This window comes from Anolis sagrei, chromosome 1 (assembly GCF_037176765.1).
Source record: "Anolis sagrei isolate rAnoSag1 chromosome 1, rAnoSag1.mat, whole genome shotgun sequence".
Taxonomy (NCBI): domain Eukaryota; kingdom Metazoa; phylum Chordata; class Lepidosauria; order Squamata; family Dactyloidae; genus Anolis; species Anolis sagrei.
In genome coordinates, this window is record NC_090021.1 from 55,002,127 (window position 1) to 55,023,778 (window position 21,652).

General features: G+C 38.2%; 1 protein-coding gene across 1 annotated transcript in view; it reads right to left on the minus strand.

Annotated features, from left to right (window-relative positions):
* Positions 1 to 5,590: 5,590 nt before the first annotated feature.
* The window catches only part of CATSPERE (catsper channel auxiliary subunit epsilon), a 122,096-nt gene continuing 106,034 nt past the window's right edge, over positions 5,591 to 21,652 (minus strand). Inside the window, exons 24-27 of the mRNA XM_067464150.1 lie at positions 14,698 to 14,802; positions 10,714 to 10,871; positions 9,132 to 9,185; positions 5,591 to 6,401 (exon numbers count right to left, since the gene is read on the minus strand). Coding sequence (XP_067320251.1) covers positions 6,236 to 6,401; positions 9,132 to 9,185; positions 10,714 to 10,871; positions 14,698 to 14,802 — 483 coding nt within the window. The 3' untranslated portion in view covers positions 5,591 to 6,235. The remainder of the gene's footprint in view (positions 6,402 to 9,131; positions 9,186 to 10,713; positions 10,872 to 14,697; positions 14,803 to 21,652) is intronic.

A 21,652-nucleotide genomic window follows, 5' to 3' on the forward strand; every position in this document is an offset into this window, starting at 1 on the left:
CTGGAAATATTGTTAAACAAGATAAGAGAGGAAAAAACCTTGGTAGGCGCAAAGGTGCAAGGTCAAGAATTTAAAATCCGCGCATATGCGGATGACGTAATATGTGTAATTGAGGATCCAAAGAACAATCTAGGAGAATGGATAAGAATAATTAAGGAATTTGGCAAAGTATCAGGATTTAAAATCAACATGGAAAAAACAAAGGCAATAACTAAAAATATTGGGAAAAAGGAACAAGAGGAATTAAAAAATCAATGGAGGATACAAATAGTAAATAAGCTAAAATATCTAGGGATAATTTTGACGTCAAGGAACCTACACTTGCTACAAAACAATTACATAGAAAAATGGAAGGAGATAAAGAAGGACTTGGAAAAATGGAAGAACTACAACCTCTCACTTCTCGGTAGGATAGCCACAGTGAAAATGGCAGTATTGCCAAAACTAATCTTCTTATTTCGGAATTTGCCAATAATAAGAAATAAAAAAATCTTAAAGGATTGGAATAAAGATATTAAGAAATTTATTTGGAAAAATAAAAAACCGAGAATTAGTTTTGACAATTTAACAGAAAAAAAGGAAAAAGGAGGAATGGCAGCACCAGATTTGGAACTATACTTGGAAGCAAACGCTTTAATTTGGGCTAAAGATTGGGCGAAATTAGAGAAGAAGAAATTATTAATATTGGAAGGAGCGGATTTGCGAGAAGGCTGGCACACATATGTGTGGTACAAAGGGAAAAAAAATGAAAAAAATTTTGGCAATCATTTCGTAAGATCGGCAATTCTGAGTATATGGGAAAAATATAAAAATAGACTATATAACAAAACACCGATGTGGGTATCCCCGCTAGAGGCGGGACAAAGAAGATGCACAGGTTGGCATGAATGGCTAAAATATAAAGATTTACTAAAAATGGAAAGAGGAGAGATAACACTAAAATCACAAGAAGAATTAAATACAGTGGAGCAGAAAGTATCATGGCTAGAATATTGGACAATAAAAGAAAAATATAAGAAGGATAAAAAGATAGGTTTTAACCAGGATAAAAATTTCTGGGACAAAATAATGGAGTCAAAAAGGAAACTGATAACGAAGATATACAAAAAGCTACTGGAATGGAAAATGGAAACAAAGGGAGAAAAAAACTACAAAAAAAGGTGGAACGAAAATATTGGAAGGAATATAAAGCAAGAGGAATGGGAAAAAATTTGGAGAGAAAAATTAAAATATTGCCATGCCATTGATCTGAAGGAAAATTGGCTTAAGACGGCACATAGATGGTATATGACGCCGAAAAAATTAGGGAAGAGCAATAGCGACACTAGCACAAGGTGTTGGAAATGTAAAGAAAAGGAAGGCTCGTACTTTCATACATGGTGGACCTGTAAAAAGGCGAAAATTTTTTGGAGGGAAGTTCAAAAGGAACTGCAAGAAATACTACAAATTAAAATACCTTGGAAGCCAGAATTATTTCTCCTAGGGATGCACGATATGAAAATAGAAAAGAATACAGATAAGATCTTGTTTCTGATAACAACAGCAGCAAGAATAACTTATGCCAGAAGATGGAAACAGGAAGACACGCCAGACGAAAACGAGAGGCTGACAAAAATCTTGGAAGTAAGAAACATGGACCGGCTCACATTTCTAATAACAAGAAGTAAAGGGATACAAATGAAGGAAACAAACTGGAAAGTAGTGATGGATTACTTTAAACAAAGGAACAAAAAGATCCTGATGTAAATGAGGAAGAGATGGAGGGAAGGAAGAAGAAAAGAAAGAATACGAGGAGAGAGGAAGGAGAGGGGAAGGAGGCTAGAGGAATGATGGAGAAGACCCTGTGAAAAACCCCGGGAAGTTGAAAGCAAGATTCTTTTTTTTTTTTTTTTCTTTTTCCCTCTCTTCTACGGGCTTCGGGGCTTTGAATCTTCTTTTACTATATCTCTATATATTTCCTTTCCTATCCTATGCACTATATCACCTCATATTTCGGAGATAAGACATACACACCTTTTATAGCGCTTTTTGGTAGCCTTGGCTACAAACTATATTTTAAATGTATGCTGAAAAACTGAATAAAGATTATTTGAAAAAAAAAAAAAGATTACAGAGCAGCAAAGATTAAACCTAAACAAAGAGATTTCAGAGGACGAAATCAAAAATGCGATCAAAAAGATGGACGGATTTACGGCGGTTTACTATAAAGTAATGATAGAGGAGATATCACCACACCTCTTAAAATTATGAATGGAATATTGAACGAACAAAATCCTCCACCAGATACTTGGAAATCAGCCTACATTACAATGTTACACAAGGAGAAACAAGATCCGAGGGATGTAAAAAATTACAGGCCTATTTCCCTCCTATTTCCCTCCTTAATGTGGACTATAAAATCTTTGCTAGTATACTCGCCGAAAGGCTAAAGCAATTTTTGAAAGACTGGGTGAAAGAGGAACAAGCTGGTTTTCTACCTAATAGGCAACTAAAAGACAACATTAGAATTGTCCTAAATACCATCGAATACTATGAGAAAAACAACCAAGAAGAGCTAGCACTATTAAGTCTTGACACCGAAAAGGCGTTTGATAATCTCAACTGGGATTATCTAAAATTATTAATCAAAGAGTTAGACCTTGGATACCAGTTTAACAACGCCATCAATACAATCTACAATTCTCAAGAAGCCAAAATGATAATAAATGCACAAGAATCTAGATCCTTAAAGATATGCAAAGGTACGAGGCAAGGCTGCCCATTGTCGCCCTTATTATTCATATTAGGTTTAGAAATTCTCCTAAATTCCATTAGGGAAGATCCCGACTTAAGAGGCATTAAAATAAATAGAGAAAACTACAAAATAAGGGCATTCGCTAACGATATAATGTGTATCATTAACAACCCCATAGAAACAATCTCCAAATGGATAACCAAAATCGAAGAATTCGCCAACATAGCTGGCCTGAAAATAAATAAAAAGAAAACGATGATACTAACTAAAAACATGTCTCAAAAGAGAAAAGAAGAGCTTTCCAAACTAACGGAATTCCAGGTATCAGAGAAAATACATTATCTAGGAATAACACTAACAGCAAAAAATTCCCAATTGATAAAAAATAATTATGAAAATAAATGGAAAGAAGTAAGGAAGGATCTAGACAATTGGAAAAATCTGAAACTGTCCCTATTAGGGAGAATCTCAATTATAAAGATGAACATTCTGCCCAAGATGCTATTCCTCTTCCAATCACTACCAGTAATCAAAAACTTCAATGTCTTCAAGGAGTGGAATAAAGCCATCTCTAAATTTATATGGCAAGGAAAAAAAGCCAGAATAAAACGCCTCACACTTATAGACGACAAAAGAAGAGGTGGTCTTGGCCTTCCAGACCTGAGGAGCTATTATGAAGCCTGTTGTCTCACATGGATAAGGGACTGGACGTTACTAACAAACAAAAACTTACTGACCTTAGAAGGCACGGATCTCAGGAGTGGCTGGCATGCCTACCTTTTATATGATAAAACAAAGATTGAAAAGAACTTTAACAACCATTATATAAGAGCGGGGTTTATGAAAATATGGGAGAGATATAAAAGAAGGTTATACAGCAAGACCCCACTCTGGCTTTCCTCGCTAGAAGCATTTCATAGGAGAGAATTAGGATGGCAACACTGGCCCACCTACCGAGACATCCTAGAGAAGACAGAAGGGAAGTATAAACTCAAGGAAGAAAAGAATATCAGAAAAACATTCCCCAATCTCTCATGGCTGAACTATAGACAATTGGCCGACTGTTACAAAATAGACAAAGGCTCAGAATTCGCAGACCAAAATGGCTTCTGGGATAGAATTATGAAGGCAAATAATAAATTGATTACAAAATTATATAAAAAACTATTAGAGTGGGCCACTGAAACGGAACATATAAAAGATTCAATGATTAAGTGGGCACAAAACATAGGCCACCAAATAGAACTAAATAAATGGGAGAAGGTCTGGAATCGAAGAATAAACCACACTTACTCTTACGAACTTAAAGAAAACCTCATCAAAATGATCCATCAGTGGTACCTAACGCCCCAGATAATTTCAAAATGCTACAAGAATGCATCGAACAAATGCTGGAAGTGCAACCACCAGATTGGGACTTTTTTCCACATTTGGTGGTCTTGCCCCACAGCTAAAAGATTTTGGACCATGATTCAAAAAGATATACAAAAGATCTTAGAAATTCAAATAGAGAAAGAACCAGAGCTCTTTCTATTAGAAATGATCGACCTCGAGGGTGAGAGAAATAAGGAAAAACTATTCCATTATCTAACTACTGCGGCACGCATTGTATACGCTAAGAAATGGAAACAGAAAGAAACTCCCCAAAGAGAAGACTGGTTTAATAAAATCCTGGACATAATGAATATGGACGAACTGACTTATTGGATAACACCAAATTATGGAATTCCAAAAAAACCCACAAATTGGGACCCGGTAAAAGACTATCTCAGGAAATGGAAAATTGATATAATCTACTAACAAGAGTAAATCACAGCAACGAATATACAAAAGAAGGAAGAAGCACCACAGAATTAAGACTGGAAACATTTGCAAAAATCCTCCTCGAATAGATGGAAGTTTTTTTTAACTATACCTCAACCTACCCCCCTCCCCTTTCCTCAGGACCCTCCCCTACTTTCTTTCCTCTTCTCTTTCTTCTTCTTTTCTTTCCGCTCTCTTCTCTCCTTTCTTCTCCGTCACCCTTTCTCCTTCTCCCTTCTTTCACCCCCTTCCTTCAACCCCCCCATCTATCCTCCCCTCTACTTTTCCATTTTTCCCTAGAGACACAGCAACTATGTGTTTTTTTCTTCCTACTATACTATCCTCTATATATTGTTCTCCCACTTTCCATGTATTTATATATAACTCTAATAAAAAATTATATATATTTAAAAATAGTCACATTTTCACTTTTTTTACAGAAGGTCAAGAAGGAGGGGGCTGATCTAATATCCCTAGGGAGAGAGTTCCACAGCCAAGGGCTACTACTGAGAAGGCCCTGTCCCTTGACCCCGCCAGTTGCGCCTGCGAAGAAGGCGGAACTGAGAATAGGGTATCCCCAGATGATCTTAAGCTCCTAGATGGTTCATAGGGAGAGATATGTTTGGACAGGTAAGCTAGGCCGGAACCGTTTAGCGCTTTATAGGTTAAAGGGATCACTTTGAATTGTGATTGGTAGCAAACCGGCAGCCAGTGGAGCTGGTGTAACAGGAGAGTTGTGTGCTCCCTGAATGCTGCTCTGGTGAGCAATTTGGCTGTCGCCCGTTGGAGCATTTAAAGTTTCCGAACAGCCTTCAAAGGCAACCCCATGTAGAATGTGTTGCAGTAGTCTATACGGGATGTAACCAGAGCATGGTTCTTAGCTGGTACATCTTAAATTAATGGTTTCCACATTAAAGGTTTTGTCATTTCATTTCTCAAATACATTACAGAATCTCTTAAAATTAACAAAACAGCAAGTATACACATTGTATGTTAAATGCTGAAAGAAAACACTGTTGAAACGGTGTAATTATGTAAGCAATTGGGTTGTCTTTTGGAGTTTTTATGGGAAAATATTTATTTTCAGAATCAGTAAAATGCCATAAATTTAAACAATATCACAGTACACATAAACTTAGATTACACAGTAGATTAGATAAAAATGTGACATGAATTGCAAAAATATAACACCTCTAAAAAGATTTCTACATGGCAGACTTGCCACCCAATCCTATGCAGACTTAAGTGAGTCAAATAGCAATGATTTCAGTGGTTTTGCCATTTGATGCACTGTACTGGGCTTTTTTTCTTTCTTCCAAACAGCACTGTTCATCTTGACAGCATTCCATGTAGAAACTTTGTAAAGGTGTATAGAAGTTAACTTGCTATCTGTCATGAGAGTCCTATCCCTTGTTTTAGCTCATCTGCCCATTTTGGAGGAACCAAATGTATAATACAATAAGAAGCTTGAAAGAAGATTCTATAGTTAGGAAATGTAAGCTGAAAGTACACTTTAAAACACACAACCACAAACAGGGGACATCAAGATTGAATTATGTAGTATCTCATGGGAAAAAATAATTGATTGGGGTACAAGAATTTCATGGAAAAGCATTTTATACTTGCATTTAAAGAAGAACACTAAAATCCAATGAAAAATATTACAGTATTGCATAAAATGTTAGTAAAAGAAATGAATCATTGTTTTTTCCCAGCATGTGATACGTCTTGATCAAATGACATCAGAGGGTCAACACTGAGTGCCCGAAATGATTTTACATATGTGAAGTAAGTGAAGAGCAGGACACCAAAAAAGAGAATCATTATTACGGTTGCCCAGGCAGCGACTGGTAACCAGCGTGGTCTGAAAAACAATCCAAACACAAAATAATAATAATGGTAACAATAGCAACAAATGCAACAGTAATCTTATTAAATCAATTATTAAAAATGGAACAAGCTTATAATACACACATCTCATTAGTAAATGCATAAAACAAGCAAAGATACTGAAAGAGAGGAATTGTGATTTTGGGTAGATCTATATTATCTATATATTTTTCCAGAGAGATGTCTGTGTTAGTTTATAGTACAAAATTAATAGCCTGGTGACCCTTAAAAGGCTACTAAATGTATTAAAGTCTATGTCTTTACTAATTCTACTGTAGTTGTCATCAGTAGCCAGTAGAAGGGATCTGGGAAGAAAATCATTAGATGGTGCAGTCAGATGGGGAGGAGGCAGGAGGAAAAGTCCAGATAGTGAGGAGCCTTTCACTCTGGACTCCGTCAGCATAACATTTCATCCTTATCTGACAATGCCATTGACATTTAAAAACATATATACAATAACAGTGCATCGCACACTCATCTGGTTCCTGGGAATTTGTAACATTTTTATGGGCAGCATAGAACCACTTTTTCTTAGCTCCTGTCCCTGGAAATGTCTCCTATATGAGAGATGCAGCAATTCCATCTTTACTATGTGAGATGACAAATCATCAGGACAGGAACATCCATCACTACAAACATAAGCTGAGATGAATCCACAGCAACATGAACTTTCCAAACATTTAATGTTGGAGACACACTTTTTAGACATGCACGATTTCACAACATAGTAATTCAATTTTACTAGAAAAACTGGTTGCTAAACCAATCTATATGTATAAAAATGTAATGTTCGTTTGTGGGATTAACATAACTCAAAAACCACTGGATGAACTGGCACCAAATTTAGGCACAAGACACCTCTCAGTTCAACAAGTGACTATCACTCATAAAAACACTGGAAAACACAGCGGAAGGGACTTTAAAAGCCAAAAAACCAAAAAGACACTACAGCACATGTGCAAAAACAACTCCCCCAGCAAACAAAATACACAATAGGATATCCACACTCTCATCTGGACTACAGCTCCCAGCATCCCCTAGACCAGCCCCTTTAGGAGAGGAGGATGATCCAAATGCACTGCTTCCAAGATGCAAGAGTTCTCCTTGGATTTCTTTGAGAGCATCCCAATTTCTGCACATTTCCAACTTTCTATTCCTGGACTGCAACTCCCAGCAATCCTCCAGATAGATAAGATAGATAGATTAGATAGAGATAGATAGGTTGGAATATAGATCAACCAGGAGGACTGCTGGGAGTTGTAGTCTAAGAATAGGTAGAAAAGGAAAAAATGGGGAGAAGGAGGAAGGGAAAGAAAAGAGGGGGGAAGGAAGAGAAGAGGAAGAGAAGGAAGGAAGGAGAGAAGGAAAGAAAAAAGGGAAGGAAGGAGAGAAAGAAAGAAGAGAAAGAGGGAGGGAAGGTTGGCCACAGCAACGTGTGGCGGGTACGGCTAGTCGCTTATGAGAGATACAAACACATACATAAATTGTAATAACAAAATGTATGGGGACACAACATATCTCTTGAAAACCTTCCATCTATATATATTTTTAAAATATGTGATTTATCATAGACTCAGAAGTTTCTAGTTACGTGGGCGTGACACACTGATACCTTGTAACCAGCACACTTATTTGTCCCAACACAGAGTTTGGAAAGCTCTGCTATACAACAATACAATGCATAGACAGGGGCCAACTAATATCAGAAGCTACATGTCTATATGCAGTTGGCTTCTACCCAGAATACTCTGCAAGATCAATACATAAGCAAACTCTTAAAGTGGGAAATGCATTTGCTTGATTTTACAGAACAACATAGAATTCAAAGATTTACCTTAGACATTTTTAATCTACTCATTAAGGGTAAAATACTCCCTACCCCCCAGTCAAAGATAAACAAAACAAGACTAGTCCCTAAAATGATCTACTACTATAGGAAAAACTTGGCAGAAGAAATGATAGAAAACAATTTGTTACCTGCAACTCCCAATTAACCCACTCTAATGTATTACCACTGATTTAGAGCTCACCTTGGAGAACAATATTTTCCTTGGAAAGTAGGTCTGCTTGCAAACAGGTGTCCTATACATATGGTAACCAGCAAGACGCTACCCAGATATATAATTATTTGTGTCTGAAGCAATTTCATACTGAAAAAAATATCTACCTTATCCAAACATACTATCAGCAGTTTGGGAGAAGTACACTGCAAAGAAGAGCATCTTCCCAATCTAAGCATGTTTACTGCTATTGAAATATACACTATTTAGTTCTTGTGGGTTTTTTCGTGCTATATGGCCATGTTCTAGAGGCATTTCTCCTGACGTTTCGCCTGCATCTATGGCAAGCATCCTCAGAGGTGAGGTCTGTTGGAACTGGGAAAAAGGGTTTATATATCTGTGGAATGACCAGGGTGAGACAAAGGACTTTTGTCAGTTGTGCTAGGTGTGAATATTTCAACTGACCACCTTGATTAGCATACAATGGGCTGACTGTGCCTGGAGCAAACTCTTCTTGAAAGGTAATTAGATGTCCCTGCCTGTTTCCTCTCTGCTGTTTTTGCTGTTGTGGCGAAACGTCAGGAGAAATGCCTCTAGAACATGGCCATATAGCACGAAAAAACCCACAAGAACTTAGTGATTCCAGCCATGAAAGCCTTCGACAATACATTATACACTATTTAGCTGAAGCCAAAGGCAATTACCTTTCAATTATACCATAGGTACGGACAGCAAAGAATGTATTCAGGTTGCAAAAACTGTAACAAACAGAGGAAACCATAGTTACTCACATAATTTTGTACATCCTCAATGTTTCAACTGTTATGTGAGGAAAAAACTGAAATGTGGTGCATTTTGAGAGAAAATCTGTCCAGAAATATATGTGCTAATACATTTTTTTGCAAGTATTTCAATTTATTTATTTATTTACATTCATTTAGCAGAATAGTAGGAGCCCCCAGTGGCTCAATGGGTTAAACCCTTGTGCCGGTAGGACTGAAGACAGGTCAGAGTTTCGGATCTGGGGAGAGTGTGGATGAACTCTCTCTGTCAGCTCCAGCTCCCCGTGCGGGGACATGAGAGAAGCCTCCCACAAGGATGGTAAAACATCAAAACATCCGGGCATCCCCATGGCAACATCCTTGCAGATGGCCAATTCTCTCTCACTCGAAGCAACCTGCAGTTTCTCAAGTTGCTCCTGATCTGAAAAAAAGCAGAATAATGCAGAACTTGGAAGGGAAAGGATGAGAGATGAACACATGTGAACATGTCACAGACTGGAAATAGACTACTTTGTCTTGTGCAGTTCTGACTGACATGCCATGCTCAAGGTATAGAACCACTCATATTACACTAACATCATGTAATCTGAGCCATTCCACTGGTAAGATTATGATAGAGGTACTTGTTGGCATTGATGACTACACTGACCAACACACAATTTGGTGCCTCAAATGTTACACCTGTTTCTGGGTGTATTTGACCCACTGATTCCAAAAATTGCACCAGTTTCCCCCCAACAGCTCTAGTTTTTGAGATTCAGAATTTATGCCATCTTCCAGTCTCCATCTCCCCACCCATAGAAACCATGATAATCATATCTAAGGACATCTTCGGGTCATGTCATGGCACTGGCAATCGTTGGTGAAAGGGAAGGTACACCAGGCAGCTTGGTGCTCCATGCACCCTCCTTTCTCCCCTCATCACATGGTGGGGATGGGAGAGGGTGCTTTGGCACCCTTTCCCTCCCCCCATCATATGGCAGAAAGCGTGGCAATGTGCATTGCCCCGCCACCCTTTCTGCCGTCACACGACCAAAAAAAAAAAAAAAAAAAGGAGGAAATACACTTTCCTCCCTGTAGTCATGGAGGAAGTGCCTTTCGGTGCTTCCCCCGACATTGGGAGAAAAGTGGACGGGGCCTGGCATGTGTCGTGTGATGGTGCACAGCAGGCCCTGTCCTTGCCACGAAGCAAGGTGGCAAAACGGGGCAAAAATGCCCTGTGTGAAAAGGTGGTAGGATACTAGAGCTGATGCAGTTTATCCAATGCAGTTTTCTTAATTAGCACCTCAAATAATTCCAGGAAAATGTCTAAAATACAAGACACCAAGGAATTTTTTTGTTGGGCTGTGCTATCATTTGAAAATTCAGACAATACAGGCAGTTGTATGATAAAATCACTGTTAGTATGAAAATATCCCATATAAAATACATTAGAATAGCTTGGACTTGATGCTAAAAATTGAATTGACCAAGTTAAAAAAAGAGAGAAAGTATTAACATTAACCTGTAGTTTGGGTCCACTATCCTCAGCCTGAACATATAGATTCCATTGTAGTACAGGGGCCAAATAATCGAGTTGATCCCAGAATGGTTTAAGATCTCATATGGTGTATCTAAGTTTGCAAATTCTCCAACTTGTGAATCAAAGCAGGACCTGTAATTCTGTAAAGAAATATAAGGTTGTTCATTCCAAGCGAAAACACATGCATTCTTAAACAACTAGCCTATATTAAATAAACTGCTGGGTGCAAAAAAAAATACACCCAGAAATAGTGCCAGCACTACAGAGATGCTTCGCATGAGTCATCTGTTTTGGAGCGCAACTCAAAAGCTATTTAATCTCAGCAGACTGAAAGCCAAAACCAAGGTTACAACATCTGTTATAGAACTCCAGTATGCTGATGACAACGTCGTCTGTGCGCATATAGGAGAAGATCTACAAGCCACTCTAAACACCTTTGCAGAAGCATACGAGAAGCTCGGCCTGTCATTGAACATCGAGAAAACCAAAGTGCTGTTCCAGCAGTCACTAGCCAATCCCTTTCCAATGCCAGAAATACAGCTTAATGGTGTAACATTAGAAAATGTTGACCATTTCCGTTACCTTGGCAGCCACTTCTCCACCAAAGTCAATATTGACACCGAAATACAACACCGCCTGAGCTCTGTGAGTGCAGCATTTTTCCAAATGAAGCATAGAGTGTTTGAAGACCAGGACATCCATAGGGATACTAAGGTGCTTGTTTATAAAGCTATTGTCCTCCCAAGCCTGCTCTATGCCTGCGAAACGTGGACTGTCTACAGGCGTTACATGCAGCTCCTAGAATGATTCTATCAGTGCTGCCTCCAGAAAATCCTACAAATCTCTTGGGAAGAGAAGCGGACAAATGTCAGCGTGCTGGAAGAAGCAAAGACCATCAGCATTGAAGCGATGGTCCTCCACTATCAACTACGCTGGACTGGCCACGTTGTGCGGATGCCCGACCACCATCTCCCAAAGCAGTTGTTCTACTCCGAACGCAAGAACGGAAAAGGGAATGTTGGTGGGCAGGAAAAGAGATCTAAAAATGGGCTCAGAGCCAACCTTAAAATCTCTTGCATAGACACTGAGAACTGGGAAGCCCTGGCCCATGAACGCTCCAGCTGGAGGTCAGCTGTGACCATCAGTGCTGCAGAATTTGAAGAGGCACAAATGGAGGGTGAAAGAGAGAAACGTGCCAAGAGGAAGGCGCGCCAAGCCAATCCCGACCAGGACCACCTTCCACCTGGAAACCAATGTCCTCACTGCGGGAGACGATGCAGATCAAGAATAGGGCTCCATAGTCACCTACAGACCCACCCTGGAGGATTATCCTACTCGGACAATGAGGGATTGCCTAAGTAAGTAAGTAAGGAACACCCTCCCTAGAGAAATTAGGCTAGCATCCACACTCCATGGCTCTTTAAGTAGGCCTTCAAAACATGGTTAAAACATCAACTAAAACTTGAGGACCAAGTAAATTGTTTAACTTTGGTCCTTTAATGTGACTGAAATGGATATGCCCATTTTAATCCACAGATATTGCTGCATTTTATTTAGTATTTTATTTAAATTAGTAGGGGTCTTATATGCTGTTTTTATCTATATTTGTTTTATGTTAATTGACATTATTATTGTTTTATAAATGTTTATATATTTAAATGTATTTTGTATATTCTGCTGCACTACTACGTGGTTTGTAAACCACCCTGAGTCCCTTTTTGGGAGATGGTGGCGGGATATAAATAAAGTTGTTGTCGTTGTCATCATCATCATCATCATCAACAACATCATCGAACTTAGCTGTGGAATATAGTACAGAGGATGTTCACTATGGTGACTGTCTGAGAAAATATACAGTTTAATTTGAAGTGTTCATGTGTCAATTAGGAGTCAGCTCCCCAGGCTGCATTCATTTATGATTACATGAGCAACAATGGTTGAACATTACAGTATGCTGTGTAGTTGTTTCCACCTGAACATGAGGAAGAATCTCCTGATCGGGAGAGCCATCCAACAGTGGAACTCTCTGCCTCAGTGTGGGTTGGAAGCTCCTTCTGTAGAGGCTTTTAAACAGATGCTGGATGGCCATCTGTTGGGAGTATGTACTTTGTGCTTTCCCTGCATAGCAGGGGGTCCAACTATTATGATGATGATGTTTATTTATACCCAGCTTTATTTCTCCCAGAAGAGACTCAAGGCTGCTTACAATTAAAAGTATGACCACATATGTATTGTCGAATACCCACATAATTTAAAATATACAAATATGCAAACATTAAAACAGAATTAAACATAACAGTATTACAATTCACAGTTAAAATTCATTAAAGCTAAAAATCATGAAAGCCTGTCTGAATAAGAAGATTTTAGTCTGCCACTGGAGGAACAGCAGGGAGGAGACCATCCTGGCTTCCTTGGGCAGGGAGTTCCAGGGTTAAGGGGCAGCCACTGAGAAGGAAGGCCCGTTCTCTCATACCCACCAACCAAGCTTGAGATGGAGGTGGGACTGAGTGAAAGGCTTTTCCTGAAGATCGCAGGGCCTGGGCAGGAGTCCCCAAACTAAGGCCTGCAGGCCAGATGTGGCCCTCCAAGGTCATTTATCCAGCTCCCACCCTAAACTTTAGACTTAGTGTGCAGGTACAACTGTACCAGGAGCTCCAATTTTGTTTGCTTTGCATTGAATGTTTGTTGTAGTCCTAAGTTTTAGGGACTCTGCAGATAGGTGGCTTCTTTTGGCTGCAATCATAGGGCAAGCCACCTGTCAATTATAGTTAGGTTCCCGCCCCCTTTTAGGTTTTTGGAGGGAATAGGAGCCAATTTGGGTTCAGTCCACACAGAGAAGCCTTTCATGCAGGACATAATACCAAGAGCTCCTGTAGAAAGCTTCGTCTTCTACGGCTTGGCCGGGGAGATATACAGCCCACAGCTTGGCCAGGGTTATACAGCCCTACAGTTCCTCTGCTGAAGGACTTCAGTCAGCCATCACGGAAACCTGAATTCCTTTTCCCCTGGAAGTCTGCAAACTCTGCTTGATAAGGGTCACTCGCGGAAGCCAGAAGCAGTTGGTACCGGGTGCAGGGGCTCCACGCCAACAGAGGCAAAGACAGACTGCCCAGATTAGAAGTTAAGGATTTCCCCATTAATTACAGTTATGAAGATAGTGCCTGTTCCCTGTGGACAAGATTGAGAGAGCGCCAATAGACTGTAAGAAAGCCTTAAAGTACCTGTTTGTTTTCATTAATAAAGAACTTTGTTGAACCTTTAAGCAATCTAAAGACTCTGTTTTAAGGTAATCCAAGGGCCTTTAATCTGAGGCATCCCCGGCATCCCGTTGGGCACACAGAATTTATGTCCTGTCTACAGTCTTATGCACAGGCCCAGCATGCAACAGCACACTTAGGGTCACCCTAAGTCTGAAATGACTTGAAGGCAAACAACAACAACAACTCTAAGTAACTATCTTATTAGCCAAAAGCAGGTCCACACTTCCCATTGAAATACTGGTAAGTATATGATGGTTAAAAATGCCCTTCATTTTAAATATTGTATTGTCCTTTGTCTGAGGATAGACAAGTCATGTTATTGTGTAAATCTACAGGCCCTTGAGGTCATTCACAGTGTTGATTTGTGATAGTTCATATCACATCATTTAATTCCCCTTCCTGATACTTCCTTTCCCCTTCATCCAAACAGCATAATGATTTATGAAAAATCCAACAACTTCAATTCAAAGCTAGCATATATGGTTAACCGGTTAATGTCTTGTCACATGCGGTCCTCTTAGCAAGATACCCCCCCCCCCCCAAAAATTGCTATTGCCTTCAAGTAAGGCCGAGAGTGCAGGATCACCCTGTGAATTTCCATTGCTTAGTGCAGGATTAAAATCCTGGTTTCACATAACCTTAGCCCAACAGTGAAATTATCAAAAATAAAAATACAAATATTTTTATGTATATTATTTCTTACACGTGGTCCCCAAAGTAATTCCACTTCTTCAGGTGTTAGAGAAGATGTATTGTTAAGGTTTTCAATTGCTTTATGCCAGGTCTGTGCAGCATTTAGACATCGTACCTGTTGAAAGAAAATGAATATACACAATAAAACACATAGCAAAGAAACCTCTAAATGCATATACTATGTATGCCATGTTGTAGAACCTTTATGAGTGGTCAAACAATTTAATGGCAACATATTGAAAAAAAATTAAAGATGTAGCTTGTTTTTATCTTACCAAAACTCATGATAATGCAATTTTCAAAAATGTAATAAGTAAAATTATGGGAGGAAAAACTACAAGACAAAATGTTTACATCTTTATCTTACTGACAGAAGATAGTGGTTTAAACCTGCCAGGAAACTGCACATATTTACACTCATCGTTGCACTCTTCTGTAGTATAAAATAGTGAATATACTGACATGGGAAACTTGGGACAATGGTACCTCAACTGCTATTAAACAAAGAAAGTTTTTGTTGTGATATATAGGGTGCAATAGTTTCATACAGAATAAAAACTTACTGAGATGACACAACAAAATCATAATCTCATACTTTAATTTGTCAGCAATACCCACTGTAGAGCTGACACAACAACTCCACCAGCTCATACAAAAAAGTGTGGGTTGCTCTATTCCGAACTCAAAAACAGAAAACAGAATGTTAGTGGACAGGAAAAGAGATTTAAAGATGGGCTCAAAGCCAACCTTAAAAACTCTGGCATAGACACAGAGAACTGGGAAGCCCTGGCCCTTGAGCACTCCAGCTGGAGGTCAACTGTGACCAGCAGTGCTGCAGAATTTGAAGAGGCACAAATGGAAGGTGAAAGAGAGAAACGTGCCAAGAGGACGGCGTGTCAAGCCAACCCCGACCGAGACCGCCTTCCACCTGGAAACTAATGCCCTCACTGCGGGAGAAGATGCAGGTCAAGAATAGGGCTCGACTTCCGGTGGGTGATGGCGACGGGAAAGCTGCATTGAGAGGGAGCTCCGATGCAGACCAGCGTTGAGGTGCCTTAAGGGTGAGATTAAGCTCCCCCACCATCACCAGATTGAGTGTGAAGGTGTAGAGTAACCCGTGGGAGGCTCGTAGACCCCAAATACTCCCTTCCCTCAAGGAGGGGGGTAAAGAGGGTCCGAGCCGACGGGAGAACAGGCGCCCTGCTGGGATCGGGCATTGACCCGTTTCAACCGCTGCCAGCCCATGCAACAAATACGAAGAAGAAATTAAGAAACTCAAAAGAGAAATTAAAGAATATCTCAACACCAGGTAAAAGATTTGAACAGAAGAGGAGAAGGAAGGAAGAAGATAGATAAGGAGACAAAATCAAGGGGGAACCTTCCCCCCCCCCCCAAAATGTAAAGCTATATTTTAAAACCCGGAAAGGGCTATTGTGAATAGATCAATTTGGATAATACTTATCAAATTACATAGTTACTCGCCGCTTATTGATTTATTTTGGCTTAGATAATTAACTAAACAATATTAATTAAACTAAATTAAAATAAGCATTTGGAAGACAGGGAAATGAGATAAACTGAAAGAAGTGAGAAGATATTATATGCTGTGAGAGTCCCCCTCCTCCTGCCCCCCCCCGATTCCCTTATCCTCCCACTCAGCCTAGTAGTTAACGAAGAAGGAAAATTCCTGACCTTGGCGCCATATTGTTGTGTCTATCTGGCACTCTTCTTTATAAACAAAGGGAAAGGACAAGGCAGGAAGTGACAAAGAGGAAGTGACGAAGAAGAAGGCTGTGGGAGGAAAGGGTGGAGAAACAAAGAAAGGGCGGAAGAGCTTCAAGAAGGGCGGAAGTTGGGAGGAGGAAGTTGGAACCATAGAGAAACCATAGAGAAACCATAGAGAAACATCGCTACAGAGCGGCAGAGCGGCAAATACAGTGTAAATCCTAAACAAATAGATATTTAAGGACAACAGTGGCTGAAGGATAGAGAAGAACATCGGGGATAAGAAGCAGACGTGGAGCTAGGACGAGAAGCAGACGAAATTCAAGGACGAGAAGCAGACGTGGAGCCAGGACGAGAAGTAGACGAAACTCAAGGACGAGAAGCAGACGAGACCCAAGGAAGAGAAGTAGACGTAAATAACAGAAAGAGGAGAAGAAGCTGAAATTAGTATAAGAAGGAATTGAACAGGAAAGCTGCAAAGACAGGAAAGAAAAAAGAATCAGAGGAAAATATAAATCAATTAATATTAATATAACTAAATTGGATTTAATGAATTTTTAAGGAATTGATCTACTCTATAATAAATTAGTTAGAAAATATTTGATGAATGAATTGATATAAGAAATTATTTGAAGAGAATAAATTAAAATTAAAATTAAAGTGATTGAGGAGGAATAAAACCAAATATTTGGACTAAAGGGATTAAAAGGTTATCCAGTTTAAAGATTTGGTTGGGAAGTTGATGTCAATGAAAGGAAAATCAGATAAAGAAAAACTTCAAGTAAGGAGAGCTTCACTAGATACCAGCTTAAGCATGGAGAATATACTTAAGGAAATTAAAAAACTATCGGAAAAACAAGATGCAACAAAGAAGGAGATGGTTGAAAAACAAGAGGAAATAAAGAAAGAGATGGTGGAGAAGCAAGAAGCACACTTCAATAAACAAGAAAAGAACTACAAAAAGCTGTCGGAAGAGTTTAAAGATATGAAAAAAGAGATGCAAGAAGAATTTGGCCAAATTAAAAAAGATATAACCCAGTTACACGGAGAAGTGAAAGAACTAAAAATTAGTAAAGAAAAAATAGAGGAAACACAATCCCAGATCTTGAGGAAGATTAAAGCGAGTGATAAACAAAAGGAAAAATTGGAAATATAACAAGAAAAATTATTACAGAGACAAATGGATTACCACCTATGGTTTAGAAATATTCAAGAAGAAAAACAGGAGGATATTGCCCAGATTATGCAAATTTTAATTGCGAAATGCCTAGAATGTGAAGATGAAGATGAATTGGAGCAGGAATTGGACCAAATTTATAGAATATCTTCATTCTACTCAAGGAAAAATAAGACAGCGAGAGACGTGATAGTCCAGTTTACGAGAAAAAAGACTAGGGATGAAGTTTTGTTCAGAAGTAATAAAAATCCAATATATTATAAAGAAACTAAGATTGCGGTTCTGAAGGAATTTCCCCAAGCAACTTTAAATAGAAGAAGAAAATACTACTTCCTTACGGACGAATTAAAAAAGAGGTCAATCAGATTTAGATGGGAAAGGATTGAAGGGATTATGGTAACATATAAAGAAGAGAGATACTGGTTGACAACAGAACAAAAGGCTAAAGTTTTCTATGATAATCTAATGAAAGAATCGGAAGGAGAGAAACAAGAAGGGAGAAAAGTAGACAAGAAAACTCTGACCCCTGGAAATGGAAATGGAAAAGAAAAAAAGAAAGCAAGGTTTGATTCTCCGGAAGATTATGGACTTACGAGTAGTGGACAAGGAAGTACAACAACAACATTTCACGATCTTGGAGAAGGTGCATATGGCCCAGAAGTAGCAGCGCAGAGGTTATCGGTTATGGATTTAGGCGACATTGGATTGGATACAGACACAGTTGAATAAAATGGCGGATCGACAAATTAAGTGTTTATCAAATAATATCAACGGTCTGAACTCACCCCAGAAACGCAAAAAAGTGTGGAATAAATTACAGAAAGCAAATTGGGATATCATCCTGCTACAAGAAACGCATATTTGCCACAAACATGTGGCTCATTTAGAAAATAAAAAATTGGGAAAGACATTTTATTCATCGGATGAAAAAAAGAAGAAGGGTGTGGTAACATATATAAAGGAAAATTTAACACCAGAATTGGCATTCAAGGATTTGGAAGGAAGATGTGTGGCAGTAAAAATTCAACTGGGAAATTTAAAAATACTAGTATGTAATATATATGCGCCAAATGGCCCAAAGACTAAATTTATTCAATTTTTACAATCAAAATTGAGAGAAACGGAATTCGATGAACTCTTACTGATAGGAGACTTCAATGGTGTGATGGACAAACAAAAAGACAAGAATAAACTGCAAAAAAGGGGAAGAAACAGTGTTTTACCCCAAAAGTTTTTTGATTTACAAAAAGAATTTGAGCTGGAGGATACGTGGAGAAGAAAGAATGAGAAAAAAAAGGATTATACTTTTTATTCACATAGACATCAAACATGGTCAAGGATTCATATGGCATGGATAACAAAAAAATTAGCTACTAAAATTGTGGAGATGGAAATATTGCCTAGAGACGTTTCAGATCACTGTCCATTAGAAATACTAATTAATCATAAAGGTTTTCAAAGGAAATGGAGATTAAATGAAAATTTGATTAAAACGGAAGAAGACAAATTACATTATAATAAAATCGTTCAAGAGTATCTAGAAATTAATGACATTGAGGAGACAAAAATACAAGTGACTTGGGACGCCCTCAAAGCGGTTTTGAGAGGATGCTTTATTCAACATGGGTCCAGGAAGAATAAAGACAGAAATAAAAAAATGAAAGAATTGATGAATAAGATTGCTAATAAAGAAACAGAGTTAAAAAAGAATCCAAAGTGTAAAAAATTGAATAAAGAATTAGTGAGCCTTAATCAAGAGAAGTCTCGCTTGGAAACGGAAAGACAAGCAAGAGAGCTGAAGTTTTTAAAACAACAATCTTTTGAAAATGCGAATAGATCAGGGAAATGGTTAGCAAGACAAGTAAGAAAGAAGAAACAAACTACACAAATTACAAAAATAATATCGGGAGATAAAACTGTTACAACTGATAAGGAGATTATGGGAGAATTCATGAAATTCTACAGTAAATTATATACGAAAGATGGAATAAAGAAGGATGATATTACAGCATATATAGGCCAATTGAAATTGCAGAAAATTACAGAGGAAATAAGAGAAAAATTGAATAAAGAAATTATGGAAGAAGAGATTGAAAGAGCAATTAATAAAATGGATGCAGATAAAGCTCCGGGACCAGATGGATTTACAGCAGGATTTTACAAGTCAATGAAAAAAACTGTGGTACCAACGTTAAAGAAAGTCTTAAACGAAGCATTAAACCACCAAAGAATCCCAGAAACCTGGAATCAAGCTGAGATAGTAATGATACACAAAGAAGGTTCAGCTCCGGAAGATATCAAGAATTATAGACCGATTTCCCTATTAAATGTGGACTATAAAATATTTACGAATATATTGGCGGCGAGACTAAAGGAATTTTTGAAAGATTGGATAGGGGAGGACCAAACAGGGTTCCTTCCCGGAAGATATATGAAAGACAATATCCGCACAGTATTGGATTTGATTGAATATTTTGAGGCGAACCACCAGAAAGAAATTGCTATTTTATCAATTGATGCCGAGAAGGCGTTTGATAATTTGAATTGGTTCAAGAATTGGATATGGGAGCTAAATTTATAAATGCAATTGATGCGATTTATGATCTACAAAAGGCAAAAATTCGGATAAACGGCCAATTATCAGAGGAATTTGAGATTACAAAAGGAACGAGACAAGGATGTCCGTTATCCCCGTTAATTTTTATAATGGCGTTGGAACCATTAATGATGAAAATAAGAGAAGATACAAATGTTAAAGGAGTAAAAATCGGGAAATATGAATACAAAATAAGAGCCTTTGCGGACGATTTACTGGGAATAGTGGAAGACCCAATTAATAATTTACAAAACTGGATTGAAAAAATACAAGAATTTGGGAAAGTGGCAGGCCTCAAAATAAATAAAGGGAAAACTAAAATACTAACTAAAAATATAGGGAAAGAAGACCAAGAAGAAATTACAAGGATTACAGGAATGGAAATAGTGAAAAAATTAAGGTACCTGGGGATTTGGTTGACAGCAAAGAATGGCCAACTATTGAAGAATAATTATGACTTGACTTGGAGCAAGATACAGAAAGATTTAAAGAAATGGAGCTTATTGAAACTAACTCTACTAGGAAGAATTGCGCTCATAAAAATGAATGTTTTACCTAAACTATTGTTTTTATTTCAAAATATACCCATAATCAAAAATCAAACAGAATTTATAAAATGGAAGAAAGAACTATTGAAATTTGTGTGGAATGGGAAAAGACCGAGAATTAAATATTTGAACTTAATTGATAAAAAAACACGAGGGGGACTGGGATTCCCAGATCTGAAAACATATCATGAGGCTAGTGCCCTTTTGTGGATAAGAGATTGGATGACATTAGAAAATGGAAAAGGCTTGAACTTAGAAGGACATGATCTACGTGTAGGCTGGCATGCCTACACGTGGTACGATCGAGAAAAAAAGGAAAAAAAAATTGGAAACCATTTTGTAAGAGCATCATTATTAAGAGTATGGATGAAATACAAGAATCATTTTTATACTAAAACGCCTCTATGGGTTTCACCGATGGAGGCGTATCAAAGAAGATTACTGGGTTGGAGAGCGTGGCCAACATATAGAGATATACTAGTGAGGAATACTATGGAAATTAAATCCTTCCAGCAAATGAAATAAATAAATGGTAATTTGACGTGGTTACACTACTTGCAAATGAAAGAATATATCAAGCAAGACAATAAGATAGGCTTCGCCTGGGAAGAGTCAACTTGGGACAAAATATTAAAGACAAATAAGAAAGTAATTTCAGTTATTTATAATACACTATTAACCTGGCTAACGGAGTGCGAGCAAGTGAAAACATGTATGATAAAATGGGCCGAAAACATAAGAAAACCTATTCAATTTAGGGAGTGGGAGCAGATGTGGAACAAAAAATTGAAATATGTATATGCAACAGATTTAAAAGAAAACTGGATAAAAATGTTCCACAGATGGTATACCACTCCTAAGAAATTATCTTTAATGAACAAGAATACTTCTGATAAATGTTGGAAGGGTTGCCATCAAA